General features: G+C 42.3%; 1 protein-coding gene across 2 annotated transcripts; it reads left to right on the top strand.

The window, feature by feature from the left end:
- Window positions 1-4,299: 4,299 nt before the first annotated feature.
- RNFT1 (ring finger protein, transmembrane 1) lies at window positions 4,300-16,907 on the top strand. 2 transcript variants are annotated; one of them, XM_008271194.5, is made up of 9 exons: window positions 4,300-4,525; window positions 5,686-6,139; window positions 6,334-6,410; window positions 8,090-8,190; window positions 10,028-10,181; window positions 10,808-10,966; window positions 11,757-11,822; window positions 15,401-15,502; window positions 16,137-16,907. In XM_008271194.5, exons 2-9 carry the CDS (start codon window positions 5,737-5,739, stop codon window positions 16,269-16,271), a joined length of 1,197 nt encoding a protein of 398 aa, XP_008269416.2. In that variant the 5' UTR covers window positions 4,300-4,525; window positions 5,686-5,736; the 3' UTR covers window positions 16,272-16,907. The 2 variants fall into 2 exon arrangements, with proteins under 2 accessions (XP_008269416.2, XP_002719299.2); XM_002719253.6 differs by lacking the exon at window positions 4,300-4,525 and adding an exon at window positions 4,651-4,777.
- Window positions 16,908-17,418: the final 511 nt, after the last annotated feature.

The following is a 17,418-nucleotide window of genomic DNA, read 5'->3' as shown; positions in this document are numbered from 1 at the left end:
TCAAACAAAAGAAAAGAAAAGAGAAAAAAAAAGAAAGAAAGAAAAGAAAAGAAAAAAGAAAATTATACTTTAGCAAGAGTTTGTGTAAGAAAACAGTGATGAGCTGGATAAATGGATAAAAAGACTTGTAAGGGCCCTGGCAGACTTTGGATTGAGTATGAAAAATAGGCTGGGGCTGGCGCTGTGGCGAAGTGGGTAAAGCCATCGCATGCAGTGCCGGCATCCCATATGGGCGCTGGTTGGACACCTGGCTGCTCCTCTTCCAATCCAGCTCTCTGCTATGGCCTGGGATAGCAGCAGAAAATCGCCCAAGTCCTTGGGCCACTGCACCCACGTGGGAGACCCGGAGGAAGCTCCTGGCTCTTAGCTTTGGATTGGCCCAGCTACGGCCGTTGTGGTCAATTGAGGAGTGAACCAGTGGATGGAGGACCTCTCTCTCTGGCTCTCCCTCTCTCTCTGTGTAACTCTGACTTTCAAATAAATAAATAAATCTTAAAAAAAAAAAAAAAAAAAAAAGAATAGGTAACAGAGGGACAGCAAAGGATTTTGACTATGCAGCTGACAAGCATCTGCCCTCTTCCAGGGCTCTCCTGATCTCTAAGGTTGCACGTGTGCCAGTGTGTAGGACTGCATAGGGATCACCTTTTTCATGGTAATATCTGAAACTGTACATTTCCAAAGTAGCAACTTGCCTGTAAAGGGAGCCTACAGAAGTGGGGAAATCAGTAGAATACAATCACATAGAAACTAGGGAACACAGAGCCCAGCAGGTGGGAATTAATCGTATAGAATTCTACAAAAATGTCAAGCAAAATGAGGTCTGAAAAGCACCCATTCACTCATTTACTCAATAAATATTTATTGGCTACTTAGTGTATGCTAAGAACTGTATTAGCAGTGGGGTGTAGTAATAAACAAAACCAAAATGGTCTCTGTGGACATTCAACACGGTGGAAGACACAGACATTAAGTGACTAATCAAAGAAATAAGTATTTCAAGATTCTAAGGCCAACCAAGACAGAGAAGCCAAGACAAGGCTTATCTGTATTGCTGAATAAACACTCCAGATTAAATACTTGAACACTGACAAGGAAACAAAAGCAGAGTCCAACTTGGAAAAGGGGCCGTGTCAGAGGCAATCTCCCTTGTGTGCATGGGAGTATGGTCTCCTGAGGGTGGGCCCCCAGGGACAAGGTGCTGGCAGCAACATGGGCAGCCACAACTCCCAGAGAAACCTTGTCTGTGTAGACCAGAAACTAAACACATGTGTCCCTGGGGTCCAACAGTTGAAAGGCAGAAATGGCCACTGTTTTCTCCAAGGCCGTGCTTTGGCAACTACAACTCCTAGGGAAACCCCATCTGACCAGTTCTAGGACACAGGCAGGAAACTGAGGAGAATCCAAGAGGAGACCTCTGACTTCCGTATCTGAACATGCGTCCGTCAGGAGCTCATTCTTAAGGTACATACCCACAGAACACCCCCAAAAAAGCAGAGCACAGGCCTTCAGACTGCCATAAAGCACAGCATGAGTCCAAGACTAACCCTGAGGAACACAGAGGTAGAGCAGCCCCAAAACAGCATAGCACAGGCTTTAAAAACTGCCCTGAACTTGGGACCCATGGTGAGCAAGCCAGGAAGCAAGACTGACCTTGAAGTCACAACACAACCAGGATGACAGACTGCTGAAAGCAACAACACAATTCAACACCCTATGGACATTGAACAGGACCAGAGATTCACAAAAGTTAACATTCAGGATGTTTGGAATACAAATTTGCATTATTTAAGAGTCAGGAAAAAAAGAGACTAAAACAAAAAGCCAATCAACTGATGCCAATGCAAAGATGGACACAGATGATGGAACTGCTCAGGAACATTAAAACGACCATTACAAGGGGCAAGCACCACTGGGGAAGCCCACATCCTACACCGGAATGCCTAGATTTGAGTCTCAACCCCACTCCCAATCCCAGCTTCTGGGTAATGGGAACCTAGGAGGCAGCAGGCAGTGACAGCTCAAGCGGCTTGGGCTCCCAGCTCCTGACTTTGGCCTGGTCTGGCTATCACGAGCATTGGCAGGGTGAGTCAGCGGATGGGAGCTTTCTGTCTAACCCACCCCACATCTAACTGGTCACATAGGGTATCAGATTTTTTTTGCTATGCAACAAACTACATCAAAATCTAGTGGTTTAACAGATTTTTTAAAAAATATTTCTTGCAGTTCTCTATGTTCACAGGCTGAGTCCTTTGGTCTGAACCATCTGTTGGATCTGGGTGGTCCCAGAGAGCCTCTTCATGTTTGGGGCCCCAGCTGAGAAGGCTGAAGTGCCTGGGGCAGGTGGAACCTCTATGAGGTTCCTCACCTTCAAGGCCAGCCTTGATTTCATCACATAGCGGTAGAAAGGTTGTCAGAACAAAGAATGTAAACCCCAATGTGCAAGAATTTGTTAAGCCTCTACTAACATTACAACTGCTGTTATCACAATGGCGGAAGCAAGTCCTGTAAACTAGTCTGGGCAGGCAGTACTTAAAGAGTATGGATACAGGTGGGTGGGGACATTGATGTGGGTGGTGGGGAGGGAGGCAGGACTGCAGCCACATATTACACTTAATCCTCTCCAGTCTCCTTTCTCTGGAGTCTCACTTCACCAACAAGCTCAAGACCTTCTTATCTCATATCTGAACTACTTAACAACAGTCTCCCAGTTGAGTTTGTATTGCTATAACCCGTTAGCATGTGAATATTATGAAAAATAGGAATCCAGTCACGTAACTCTGCAACTGAAAACCCAACAGCTGTCCTTTGGCCACAAGAATAAATTATAAAATAAACCTCCAAGTGAGGTCCAAAATCTTTCATTTTCGAGCCCCTACGTAGCTGTCTTCTCTCTTACTAATCCTCTGTATGCACCCTACTCCTCCAGACACATAAAATGAAGTCTTCAAGAGGCCATGGTAGTTCAATACCACAGCTTCCCTATGTTGTCCGGATCTAAATGTTCTGTTAGTATTCGTGTGCTGGCAAATTTCATTTTACTCTTCTGGATTCATTTCAAATGCCACAAAATTAATGAAGTGTTTCTTGTTTAACAAAGTTAAACACTCCCACTCCTTGCTTCCATTTCATCTCATACCACCTTCAATTACAGTGTTAACTCCAATATCATTCTATAATTATTTGTTGCAGACCTAACTACACACTTCCTTGTGTGTGGGGACTAAGCCTTTTTGTGTGTCTCTCCAACATCTAGTGCAGTCCTTGACATTCAGTATGGAGCAAATTCCTCTTGAATTAATTAAAATTAATTTCATCAAACGTTACTTTTTAGTCAAGTTGTTGAGTGAAATGCAGTTCCAAATGCACTAATAAACTTTTAATATGCACTGGTGCACTTTCAGTGTTACACATGCATTAGAAAGAGAATTCAGACGTTACATCAGGTATATTAAAGTTGCAAATGTACCGAACAAACCAAAACTATCAACGTAATGAGAACATACTGGCGCTCCACTGCGGCTGTCAGCTGGATGATGTGAGACCGAGTCTTTTTGCGCTGTTTCCTAAACACTCACACATTTTTAAGTTTAAAACACGAGCCCCACAGTGTAGCTGGAATGGTAAAGCCTCCTTGGAAAACCCACTACAGTCCAGAGCCAGGTTCTGTCTTACTGACCCAGAAAATTAATTCATTTGTCACGAAGCCTCAGTTAAGCTCAAATTAATCCCCACCACCACCAGTCAGGATCTTCACCGGTGAGAAGCAAATCGAATACTGGTTTTGGATTAAAAATATGATCTCCTAATTCTCTCCCAGGGTAAGGATGAGGTGGTGTGACTTCAGAACAGGCTCTCGGGGGGGGGGGGGGGGGGGACCTGAAGGGAAGCGGGGGATTCAGCTCGACCCCCGGCGCCGAGGCCACACAGCCCCCGCCGGCAGCGCCGGCAGGGCCCAGGGCTCCGCGTGCCTGCGCGGGACACGCACGGAACGCACTGAGTATCAACGAAGATACGGGGTAGGGCGCGGGTCAAATGATGCAGCGCTTTTTTCCTTTAACTTTTTCTTCAAAACCCTTTCACAACAGTTTGAGTCGAATAGAATTCCTCCGAAATCCGACGACTCACCCCCGCCCCCCGCCCCCGAAGCCGCCACGCGCACGACGGGCATTTCCCGCACCTAACTTCGCAGCCAGCCCTGGGCACCCGGTCGCCTTCTCGACCTCGGGTTTCGGCCGCGCCTCGTCCCCACTGCGCACCCTCGCGAAGGGAACAAAACCCCAGGCGGCTGCGAGCTCCGCCCTTCCGGGGACGCGCCAACTCCGGCCTGCGTGGCTCTAGCTCCGCGGGGGCCCTCAGGACGCCTCGGGGCTGGGGCTGGCCAGGCCTCAGGCCCCGCCTCCGGGGGGCGGGCTCCGCTGTCCACAATTTAACCTGCAAACGGGCCGCGCCTCGGCGCTGCGGGGCGGATGACACACAGACACGCTCACACACCCTACTGACGGCGGCTCAGAGCGTAGCGTCTGAGGTGCGGCCCTTCCGCTCCGCCGCCAACAGTCCCCGCGGGCGCGGGCCCTTCCCTGTGCGCGGCGCGGCGCGGCGCGGGGGCGGGGCGGGCTCGCGGACGTCCGGGGAGCGCGCGCGCGCCGCCTCGAGGCCGCCCCGCAGCTGCCGGCCGTGGAGTTCGAAGCTGATGGCTTTCGCCCAGCGGCGCGAGGCGCTGTGTGCCGCTGTTGCTGCTGTCGCCATAGAGGCCTGCGGCCGCTCCTGGTCATGAAAGGTCAGGCCCGGGGGAGGCGGGCGGCGGAGGCAGCAGCGGGGGTCGCCGGGGACAGCCACCGCGGCGCCAGAGGCCCGGACGTGGGTGGGAGCTCTGCCCTCGGGGACTCTGGGAAGTTTTAATTTTACTTCCTCCCCTTTTTCGTCTGCTTTCTGGGCTGTGCGTGGAGGGCAGGAGAGGGCCGAGTTTTTGTTTGTGGGGAGAGACTGAAACTGTCGTGTGCGGTGTCGCCGTGCGGAGGTTTGAGGAAACGACACCCCCCTGGCGTCGGGGCCTCGGCCGCACACGGGCACTGTAGCGCTGCGCAGACGTAGGCAGAGCGGGCGTGGGACAGCGGCGGGGCGCGACTACACGGCGACCCCCAAGGTTTCCCTTTTTTAAAGTTACTTAGGTAATACACTTGGTGCCGTCATCAATGATTGGAAACTTCACTGGCTTTGAGAACGCTGTTTCAGCGTGGAACGGCATTTGTAGGTCACCTAAGTGACATGTTATTAATTTATGATACTGGATATTAAAATTTTTCTGCCTACCACTGAAACAGACTCATTCTTCCTTGTGTAAATTCTGGTGTTGAATCTTGATCAGTGGTCAAACTGGACAGAGTAAGTGTATGGTAGTAGTGTTCCACTGGGCACTACTGGGCACCCACACCTCAGCGATGGTGCGGATGCCTTCTCATGAGGAAAGTGGTCGCATCTGAAGCTCAACTTTCTTTGGGTGGCAAATATTCCCTCAAAGCTCATTTGCGTAGGGCAGCAGGGAACAATCTAGTAATGGTGGAAGATTACCCGAAAATTCATCTGCAGTGATTATCGGCCGCTCCTGTAGTGAATAAAGGCTGCCTACCGAGCGATACACGGCCTTTATTTCACTGCTCACTTGGACTATGCTCTGCTCTTTTTCAGGAGCCAGAGCTCTGAAGCAAAGAAATCTGGATCACAGACCATTCAGTGGTCATGCAAGCCAATTATAACCAACTGCACAGTCCGCTAGGAACTGCAGGTGGTGAGGATGCCTCAGCCTCCCAGTGCATCCATACAAGATTGACAGGCGAAGGTTCTTGTCTTCATTCTGGAGATGTTCATATCCAGATGAACTCCATACCTAAAGAATGTGCTGGAAATCCAAGCTCCAGAAACGCAAGATCAGGTACCCATAGCTGTACCCATGGCTGTGTACATGGTCGCTTCCGGAGTCACTCACACAGTGAAGCAAGACAGCCTGAGGATCCTGCCATGGAATCTGGAGAACAGGGAAGTAGCTCCTTCTCAGAATTCCGCTATCTCTTCAAGTGGTTGCAAAAAAGTCTTCCGTATATTTTGATTCTGGGTATAAAACTTGTTATGCAGCATATAACAGGTAGGGCATAATAAAATACTTTTTTAATGGTGAATTTCAGTTAATTTTATTTATTGGCAATCTGCTTTAACCTGTGCATTTCAGTTACTTATTTTCTGTTTTTAAAATCGTGTATGTTTTCTTTTAATTCATGTCACTGCTAGCTTACAGATATATTTTTTCCTTTCAATTAACTGGAGCTTATTTTGTAACAGGGATTTCTCTTGGAATTGGGCTGCTAACAACTTTTATGTATGCAAACAAAAGCATTGTAAATCAGGTTTTTCTAAGAGTAAGTATAACAAGCAACTAAATTAACTTTCTTTCTATAGAATTAGAGAAATAATTTTGACACAAATAGGAAATAACTTATGTAAGAAGTAGGATGTCTCAAAATCCATGTTATATTAAAATTTGTCATCTAAAATATACCTATTCATTACCTGTTATAATGCTGAGTTGCTTCACCTTATTTTCTTTGTATGTTTGATTACTGATAAAGCAGATAGAAAGATTAAAGAGTTTAGAACAAACTTTTTGACCTGGTTTGGCAAGTGCGTTCATGGTGTTTGAGTTAATCTGAACATACTAAGTCATTATTAAAAATTCTTAATTGTTGCACTGTATAAGATTTAAAATAAGCCGGCGCCGTGGCTCAATAGGCTAATCCTCCGCCTTGCGGCGCCGGCACACCGGGTTCTAGTCCCGGTTGGGGCGCCGGATTCTGTCCCGGTTGCCCCTCTTCCAGGCCAGCTCTCTGCTATGGCCAGGGAGTGCAGTGGAGGATGGCCCAGGTGCTTGGGCCCTGCACCCCATGGGAGACCAGGAAAAGCACCTGGCTCCTGGCTCCTGCCAGGATCAGCGCGGTGCGCCGGCTGCAGCGGCGGCCATTGGAGGGTGAACCAACGGCAAAGGAAGACCTTTCTCTCTCTGTCTCTCTCTCACTGTCCACTCTGCCTTTCAAAAAAAAAAAAAAAAAAAAAAAGATTTAAAATATATCATTGAACAAATGGTTATCAAACTATTTATTAAAGAAAACTAAAGGATTTTTCCATGACATAAATTATAGGAGTGCCAGTCATAAAAATCAGTGGGAAAAACTGGGAGAGGATAGAATTCCACCTCTAGCGACTTATAAGGGCTGTGTCTACATAAAGATCATGCATTCTGACTTGAAAATGGAAAATTCAAATTAATCATTTAAAACTACTTCAGGTTGATTGTCCCTTATCTGAAACTTTCGGGACCAGAAATGTTTCAGCTTTTAAATTTTTTCCTACTTGCATATACATAATGAATACCTTGGGGATGACACCCAAGTCTAAACATGAAATTTGTTTCATGTAACCTACATACAGCCTGAAATAATTAAAAAATATATAATATTTTTATGGTACCTGCATTTTGACTGAGACCCATCACACACGATCAGATATGCACTCTCCACTTGTGTCATTGCAGTGCTCAAAAAGTGAATTTTGGAGCATTTCAGGTTTTGGATTATGATGCTCAAACCTGTAAAACTTCTAATTTTACTTTAATTAAAAGGGAGATTAAAAACAAAATACCTGTTGAATAATCTGAACATTTCAGAATTATAAGCCCAGGTTAATATAACAGCATTTTTGAAATTCTGTTTTATGGGAACAAAACAGGAAGCTAGAGGCAGAGTTTGTTCTGGGTGAGTCCTTTATGTCAGCTTACAGATTTTAACTTCTTTGAAACATAGGTAGTGTTACTCATGCAGTGAAGAAACCTGTGTCTGTAAACTTTTGTTTTTAATATAACTGGTCACTAAAGACAGATAAAACAGTATGACTATGATGATGTGCAATTTAACAGATACTCTATTTTTATTTAGAATCTAGAAAATAATCTGAGTTAATGAATCAGCCATTAAAGTAAAAAATATGACATTTAAGACTCTGATATTATTCAAAGTAACAACTTGTAAAATTGTTTATTTTTCAGGAAAGGTCCTCAAAGATTCAGTGTGCTTGGCTACTGGTATTCTTAGCAGGATCTTCTGTTCTTTTATATTATACCTTTCATTCTCAGTCACTTTATTACAGGTAATTAGCAGTTCAAACACACACTTTTTATTCCATAACACTGCATGCATCTTACTTGCAGTTACATACTATACCGTAGCTCAGTTTTTACCTGTCTACTGTCATGATTGAATTTTTAGTGAGTTATTCACATTTGAATCCCCAGTGCCTTGGCACATAGCAGGTGCTTAATACTTACTTTTTGATACCTTACTTTTTTAATGAACATTATTAAGTACCATTTGGTTGTTACTCTTCATATTTGTTTTAAAAAAAGACTCACTAAAAGACAGTAATATTTTGAGATTCAATCATTAACAGCACTTGTCTCTACTGTTGAGGGAATTTTTTTTTCTTAATACTATATACTATTTGTTGAACTCTTTACTTAGTGTGTATCTTATGTAATTTTATGAGTATAAAGTTAACTGAAAATAGATATTTGTAAAAAGTAAGAGTGGGAATAGGAGAGGGAGCGCAGGTGGGAAGTATCACTGTGCTCCTGAATCTGTATATATAAAATACATAAACTTGTATACCTTAAATAAAATTCAAAATAAAAAAGAATAAAGACAGTAATCTGTTAGTTTTCATGTCAGGTTGGAGTGTCCTGAATTTTTAAGTAGAGAATTACAAGTCCTATTTTCAGTAGAATTGGGAGATTTAAAGAAATCTGGGGTAGGGACCGGCGCCGCGGCTCACTAGGCTACTCCTCTGCCTTGCGGTGATGGCACACCGGGTTCTAGTCCCGATCGGGGCACCGGATTCTGTCCCGGTTGCCCCTCTTCCAGGCCAGCTCTCTGCTGTGGCCAGGGAGTGCAGTGGAGGATGGCCCAAGTGCTTGGGCCCTGCACCCCATGGGAGACCAGGATAAGTACCTGGCTCCTGCCATCGAATCAGCGCGGTGCACTGGCCGCAGCGCGGCGGCCATTGGAGGGTGAACCAACGGCAAAAAGGAAGACCTTTCTCTCTCTCTCTCTCACTGTCCACTCTGTCAAAAAAAAAAAAAAAAAAAAAAAGAAATCTGGGATAGGTACACACTGGAGGTTGTCAGTACATTCAGAGATTGAACTGTGTAGGGGATGAGAAGCAGCAGGAATGACCTTTGGCCTTTTAGTCTTGAGTAACTGGATGATGGTGCCATTTTATTGGGCTTGAAAAGATTAGGGAAGGAACTGGTTTAAAGGGGAAAGTCAATTTTGTTTTGAATGTTACATTTGAGCAGCCAAGAATTATTAAAGTGGCTCTAGATATGTCATGAGCTCAGAGTACATTAGGGATATACACGTTTTAAAAGCATATGGCTGATATTTAAAAATCACAGGACTGGGCAAAACTTAACCAGGGAAACAAATATAGGTGGAAAAGAAGGCCCACTCCAGGATATAACCATAATTAGAGGGGCAGCAGCAAAGGAGACTTAAGAAACCATCAGTGACATAGAACAGCTGGGAGAGTGTGGTATTAGAAGTCTAGAAAGAAAACATGGAAAAAGAGAAGGCACCTTTAGAGCAATATGGAGGGAGTTGATGATCTTGTCAAAAGCATTTCAGTGGAAAGGTAGGGACAGAATTCTGATTGAAGTTGGTTGAGGAGAGAATGACAGAGGTCTAGTATTAATGAGTCTTCTAGTTTACAGGCTAGAAAGTTACCAGCCACGACAAGCTAGGAAGACTTATTCTGAGGCAAAGATTTGAAATTCAATCATTTGAAAAGTCTCTTTAAAATCAGAATCTTGCCAAACTCAGATTTTTTACCTATCAAGTTGAAGTAAAATATTTGTAGTGAATTAAAACCCTTATCAATACTTTACCTTTGTGTATTGCTCAGGTGAATTTTGATGTTTTTCTCTTGGTAGCTTAATTTTTTTAAATCCTACTTTGGACAATTTGAGCTTCTGGGAAGTACTTTGGATTGTTGGAATTACAGACTTCATTCTGAAATTTCTCTTCATGGGCTTTAAATGCCTTATTTTACTGGTGCCTTCCTTCATCATGCCTTTTAAATCCAAGGTAAGAAATGGTCATGCTTTATAGGAATGATGTTAGCAGATTAGTGATAGTCTTCATTTAATGACTTTTGTAATTTTTCTGTTTGCTAGCTAACATAATTTTAATTATCTGTTACCTCAGATAAACGTTTGCTCAAGGGCTTGAATCTCAATATTAACCTGCTCACTCAGATAAAATCAGAATTAAATTTGCTTCAGAATAATTGAAAAAAATCAATCCCCACATCACATAGGAAAATCTTATTTAGATCTGTACTTCTCTTTTCCTCCTGGACTTTATCCATAATCCACCAGATGCAGTTACAGTGGCTTTGTATACTCAATAGAACTTTTATATTTAAATTTATATAATTAGTAAAAAAAATGCAAGTTTTACTTGTTTACATAAAACATTTCACTAGTCATTCTTTAGAAATGCTTTGAAAGCTGACCACATGGTGTCTCTAGCATGTGAGTCAGGATCAGGTTGTCATCGTAATTGTAATTGTTATGAAGGCTTTAGAGTTATTTTATAATACTGCATCATTTATTTATGATGTTCTCTGTCCAATATTAAGTATTTATGTTATCTGTTTAAGTGGCTTGGGTAGCTCTACTTATTTGTCTTCTTTTTCTTTCCTTTTTTAGGGTTACTGGTACATGCTTTTAGAAGAATTATGTCAGTATTATCGAACTTTTGTTCCCATACCAGTTTGGTTTCGTTACCTTGTAAGCTATGGGGAGTTTGGTAATGTAACTAGATGGAGTCTTGGGATACTGCTGGCTTTATTCTACCTCATTCTAAAAGTACGTAACATTATAAATGTTGTCATTGCATAATGATTTATATGATTATTGCTGGTTTTATATAGTATTACGACTACTCTCCTTAACTGCTTTATACACTAGTTTCTGTTTTTATTGGGGTGGAGTGGGAGTATCTGCCCTTTTAGTCTTTATGCCTGAGTCCCTCAACTTAATTATCATTCATGGAATTTCAAAATCGAAATGTTCAACAGAATATGTGGGAGCCGGCACTGTGGCACAGTGGGTTAAGACACAGACTGTCACGCTAACATCCTGTACAGGTGCCAGTTTGAGCCCTGGCTGCTTCAATTCCTATCCAGCTCCCCATATCACACCTGAGAAAGCAGTAGAGGACAGCCACATGGGAGACCCGGAATAAGCTCCTGGCATTGGACCGGCCCAGCCCTTGTCATTGTGGCCATTTGGGGAGTGAACCTCTCTTTCCTCTCTCTCTGTAACTCTGCTCTCAAATAAATAAATCTTAACAACAACAACAACAAAAAAAAAACACATGAACGAAATAGTTACTTTGTCTTTGACATAGTTAAGCTTATTTGTGTTGATCAGATTATAACACTAGGTATATACTCCCCTTTCAATAAGAGTTGGCTCAAATCTACAAATTGGTTAAAATATTTTAGTCATTTGATTTTAGAAATGTTCAGAGTGAAATGATTACCTGTGATAATAAGCATTGAATCAATAAGAAAATTTGATGTTACGGATTTCAGTTGTGATCTTTGGGTTTAGTGGATAGACTCTCTGGATTAATTCTCATTTACTTTTTCAGCTTTTGGACTTTTTTGGACATATGAGAACTTTCAGACAGGTTTTGAGAATATTTTTTACACGACCAGTAAGTACTTTTTAATCAGTTAAGGTAGAAACACTTATGTAAGATTTTCAGTTAGTAGTTCATTTCATAAGATGATATTTTGAGATTATATTCCAGGAGTTTTATTTCAGTGATGAGTTTTTTGAATTGCACATTGGTATTGCCTGTTAATTGTTACCAGGATTAAGTATTTGAATAGGTTTCTTACCCCTTTCAGTCAATTGACAGTTTTATTAAAGGTTTATAATCTTAAAAAATCTTGTCATGAACTTTTGATCCTTTCTTTTTAAAACCGCAAATGGTGGGTTCATCCATCTCCATGAACCCCTTATCCAGCATTTTATGGAAATGCTTCCCCTGTATTTATTGTGCATATGAACAAAGTTCATTGTAGCCATTGCAGTTTTCTTACTGGAGGATATTTTCCCACTACTGAATTCTGTTGTGCACAAGTAAGTTCACAGCATGGGACTAAATAATTGAGACTCCAGTGTTAATTAAAAGCTTTGTTACGTGAGTATATTGATGTTACAAGTTACAGAGAAAGAGTATCATATAGAAGATAATTTACTGTTTAAAAGTACCTCAAAGGTTCCTGGTACAAACAGTGATGTTTTAAAGCTTGTCAGCCTAACTATCTGCGGTGTACTTTGCTAAGTGACACTGCACTGAATGGAAATTGGTAACAAGATCATCTAACACTGTTCAGACTTAATTATGAGATCTTTAATATCACAGTCTCATAAAAAATGTTTATGTTGTAATTTTCAGTTTCATTTTGTTAGCCCTAGACATTCAGTACAAGTATAGATTATGACTTCAGATATGTTGAGACAAGTTATGATTTACCTGTACCATGACTGCCCTTGGATGTTCTTAGATTTCTTATCTTTCCCCCATTTCTACAGAAAGCTGATCTTTTCTAAGTTTTATTTAGAAGGCAGAGAGAGAATGAATCTTTCATCCACTGGTTTACTCCCCAAGAGGTTTCAATACCCAGGATTGGGCCAAGGCGGGAGCCCAGAATTCCATCTGGGTATTCCACATGGGTGACAGGGACTCAAGTACTTGAGCCATCACTGCTTTTGGATCAGAAGTGGGGGTTTGGGGACAGCAATGTGGTATAGCAGGTTAGGCTGCCATGTGCTGTGCTGACATCCTGTATGAGCACTAGTTTGAGTACTGGCTGCTCCATTTCTGATCCAGCTCCTACTGATGCACTACAGAAGACAGCAGAAAGCGGTCCATGGCCCGGGTACTAGAGCCTCTACCACCCACATAGGAGACCCAGATACAATTCAAGGGTCCTGGCTTTGGCTTGGCCCAGCCCTGTCTGCTGCAACCATCTGGGGAGTCAACCAGATGGAAGATATCTGTCTTCCACAAAACACTAATTTCATTTGGTTACAGTAACTATGATAAAGGTATTAGAATGGCTTTTCAGGGCTGGCGCCGAGGCTCAATAGGCTAATCCTCCGCCTAGCGGCACCGGCACACCAGGTTCTAGTCCCGGTTGGGGCGCCGGATTCTGTCCCGGTTGCCCCTCTTCCAGGCCAGCTCTCTGCTATGGCCCGGGAGTGCAGTGGAGGATGGCCCAAGTGCTTGGGTCCTGCACCCCATGGGAGACCAGGAGAAGCACTTGGCTCCTGCCTTCATATCAGCGCGGTGCGCCGGCCACATTGCGCCGGCCGCGGCGGCCATTGGAGGGTGAACCAACGGCAAAAGGAAGACCTTTCTCTCTCTCTCACTGTCCACTCTGCCTGTAAAAAAAACAACAACAAAAAAACCAACCAAACAAACAAAAAACAGCTTTTCAGGGTTACAAGAAAAATGTTTCCAAATGGTTTTAGAATAGTGTAAGACAAGTCCAGTTTATCAAAAGATTAAAGAATCCAGTATTTTAAAATATATATTGTTCAGTCTATATAAATATGTATATTTACATATATAATATTTACATAAATATATATATTGTCTAATGAATATGCAACCTTTATCCTATCCTGCCTTTCAAATAAATAATCTTAGAAATAGAAGCCCAGGAGTGTCCAGGCACTCTGACATGGGATGTAGATTAAGAGGTGGGTCAACCTGAATATAAGAACCAGGAATTCAGTCTAGGTATCCTATACAGGTGGCAGGAATCTAACTACCTGTGCCATCACCTGCTGTGTCCGGAGGGTGTGCATTAGCAGGAAACTGGAAAAGGAGGAGGAAATTGGACTTGAACTTAGGCACTCTGACACAGAACATCAGTGTCCAGAGCAGTGTCCCAAGCAGTTTTTTTTTTTTTTTTTTTTTTTTGACAGAGTGGACAGTGAGAGACAGAAAGGTCTTCCTTTGCTGTTGGTTCACCCTCCAATGGCCGCCGCAGACGGCGCACCGCGCTGATCCGATGGCAGGAGCCAGGTACTTCTCCTGGTCTCCCATGGGGTGCAGGGCCCAAGGACTTGAGCTATCCTCCACTGCACTCCCTGGCCACAGCAGAGAGCTGACCTGGAAGAGGGGCTACCAGGACAGAATCCGGCGCCCCGACTGGGACTAGAACCTGGTGTGCCGTTGCCGCAAGCCGGAGGATTAGCCTAGTGAGCCACGGCGCCGGCCCTCAAGCAGTGTTAATTGCTGTGCCAAATGGCTGCTCTTCCCTGTGAGTTCTTAACTGTCACATCTAGTTACTGAATAAGGTCCACTGAATTTGGTAAGGAAGTTAAGGTCTTAAGATCAGAAACCTTTGCGGGAGAGGGGTGGCGCTGTGGCGCAGTGGGTTAACGCCTTGGCCTGAAGCACCGCCATCCCATATGGGCGCCAGTTGGAGACCCAGCTGCTCCACTTCAAAATCCAGCTCTCTGCCATGGCCTGGGAAAACATAAGTTGGCCCAAGTCCTTGGGCCCCTGCACCCATGTGGGAGACGAGAAGCTCCTGGCTCCTGGGTTCGGATCAGCACTGCCCAGAACAGCCAAGCCTGGGCCAAGCTAGTCAGGAACCCAGAATTCAAACTGGGTTTCTCATGTGGGTGGCAGGAACCCAAACACTTGAGCCATCATTCTACTGGTTCCCAGTGTGTACATTAGCAGGAAGTTGGATTGGAAGCAGAGGAGCTGAGACTTGAGTCAGGCATTTAGATTTGGGATGTGAGTGTCCTAAAACTTAGCTGCTGCACCAAACACCTACACCAAAAAATTTATTTTCAAGGCAGTTTCTCCACATGCATTACATTCAGCAAATGTTGTGAACCACTGCCAAAGGTAGATGACTGGGCTCAATTTGGCAGTCTTGGGTCATGTTATATGTGAATGTAGATTTGATAATATTTAGTTATATTGCACATTGCTGAGTCTCTTAGGCAAGCTGTATTGAATTTGAAGCACTGTCATCATTTGGAATCCAGTGGATCTAACAATCTACCAAGATCCTGTTATGTATTATTTTATGCAGTCAAGATGTAGTTTTTGCATATGTGGTTCAGCTTTGAAATGTAACCTTAGGGAAAGTTTTCAAAAACCTGATTTCATGGATATTGGAAAAGTTCAGCATTGCCTGTGTATTCCAGGAATAGTAAAGAAATTGGCAGATGAACAGAATCTTATTATCTTCACAGAGTTATGGAGTGGCTGCCAGCAAGAGACAGTGTTCAGATGCGGATGATATCTGTTCAATATGTCAAGCTGAATTTCAGAAACCAATTCTTCTCATCTGTCAGGTAATTTTTTAAAACATACTCAACACACTACTTCTCTCACAATTGAAAAAGTCACATTTGTATTTGTTATGTGGCAGAAAAACCTACCATAGTTAGTTAAAGAGCATTCTGGGTACATATTAGTAATATACTCATGACTGGGAGTTTGGTAGATTGGCTAAATCTTTCTCTTATGTTCTGATGATTCTTACGCAGAGGAATATGTAAAAGGAAAAAAAAATCCACTGGCAGATTGGATACTCAACTGATCAGAAAACAACCTATTTTTATAATTGGATACTAGTACCAACATTTGTTACTAGAATGTATAACATACTTCCCTATACTTTATGCCAATCACTAGTAATTCAGACTTTATTAAGCTGTTAAGTCATCATACTTAAAATATGAAAGCTATCACAAAGGGAGCTTATATTTTGTTAAAAATGAATAAGTGGATTTAGTACAGTCAGAACACTGGTTGTTCTACCAATAATACCACTCACTGTCTTCTTAAATGTGTCATTTCTTTCTCCGTTTTCTCATTGTAGAATGAGGGGATGAGTGTTCTCCCTCTAAAGAGTATGCTTCTGTATAATGTGGTAGATTTAAAATGTTTATCAAGTATAAAACCTATCTCTTAATTCCCTTACAGCATATATTTTGTGAAGAGTGCATTACTTTATGGTTTAACAGAGAGAAAACCTGCCCACTGTGCAGAACAGTAATTTCAGACCATATAAACAAGTGGAAAGATGGAGCTACTTCATCACACCTTCAAATATATTAAGTTGTGCAAACTATTAAGGCCACAAAATACTAATTTCATTTGGTTACAGTGACTATGATAAAAGTATTAGGATGGCTTTTCAGGGTTAAAGAAAAGTGTTTCCAAATGGTTTTAGAATTGTGTGATAAGACTTAACGTGTTTGGTCCAATTTATCAAAAAGATTAAATGAAAAAATCCTGTTTTAAAAATGTATTATTATTCAGTCTAATGAATATGCAACCTTTATTCTGTCCTAATCATTGGGCAGGTGATTGCAGTGTTAAATTGTAAATTTATTTTTAAATGTGTTTTCTTTCTCATATTACCAAGACACCAATTGGAAACTAGAATTAGTGGTCTTAGAGGAATTCAGATATTTTTTCTGACATTGTTTTTCAAATTAAATATTTTTTGTAATATTTTAAGGTACCTATTATCTGAAAGTAGAATTTTCTTCAGCACCAACTTTTGTAATTCCCAATCTAAAACTTCTTAAAATTTCCACAAAATTTGTATTTTAAATGAAAGTTCTAAATGCTATATTTTGCCTGTAACAATCAGATTTTCTAAGATTAATTTACTGAGGATGATATATTTTAATATTGGATTTTCTGTAGTATGAATAATAATCAGTGATAATAAATAATTTAAAATCATTTATGGACCTCATTGCTTCCTGTCATCAGCTTTAATGTTCATCATATTGCTTCTTATATAGTGCCAATGGAATATCTTGAAGTAACTATTAAAATAATACACAAGGATTATAAACAGCTGGCTTCCCTGGTGATTTGAATAGTCTGACAAATAGGGCCAACTCACTAAAATATTAGAAATGAATAGCAACTCCAACACGATGCAGATCCCACTCAAGTTCAATTCCAGCCAGCATCGTATCCTCTCACCAGATGGGTTATGCAACAGAATGAGAGTGGGAACATGCATGTGAGAGAGATCTTTTATCCACTAGTCCTTCAACATCCAGGGCTGGGCTAAGCTGAGGCCAGACACCTAGAACTGCATCTCAGTCTCCCACATGCCCAAAAGAAATGATCATGATTATTCCTTCTGAACTTCCTATCTCCCAGTCATACCAGTAAAGTTCTGTGGGACCTGGAGATGGACTTACATGAGTTTTAAAGCAATAAACATCATTATCTAAAACAC

The sequence above is a fragment of the Oryctolagus cuniculus genome, chromosome 17, assembly GCF_051225735.1.
Source record: "Oryctolagus cuniculus isolate XC-2025 breed Fujian yellow rabbit chromosome 17, ASM5122573v1, whole genome shotgun sequence".
In the NCBI taxonomy this organism is placed as follows: Eukaryota; Metazoa; Chordata; class Mammalia; order Lagomorpha; family Leporidae; genus Oryctolagus; species Oryctolagus cuniculus.
Note: the sequence above shows the minus strand (reverse complement) of the source record. Positions and strands in the feature narration are given on the sequence as shown.

Excerpts from the sequence above, each read along its gene's own strand:
- RNFT1 (XM_008271194.5), top strand. The coding sequence starts at position 5,737 with ATGCAAGCCAATTATAACCAACTGCACAGTCCGCTAGGAACTGCAGGT. Across the intron at positions 8,191-10,027 it reads TCTCAGTCACTTTATTACAG|CTTAATTTTTTTAAATCCTA; the intron begins GTAATTAGCAGT and ends TTCTCTTGGTAG. Across the intron at positions 10,182-10,807 it reads TCATGCCTTTTAAATCCAAG|GGTTACTGGTACATGCTTTT; the intron begins GTAAGAAATGGT and ends TTCCTTTTTTAG.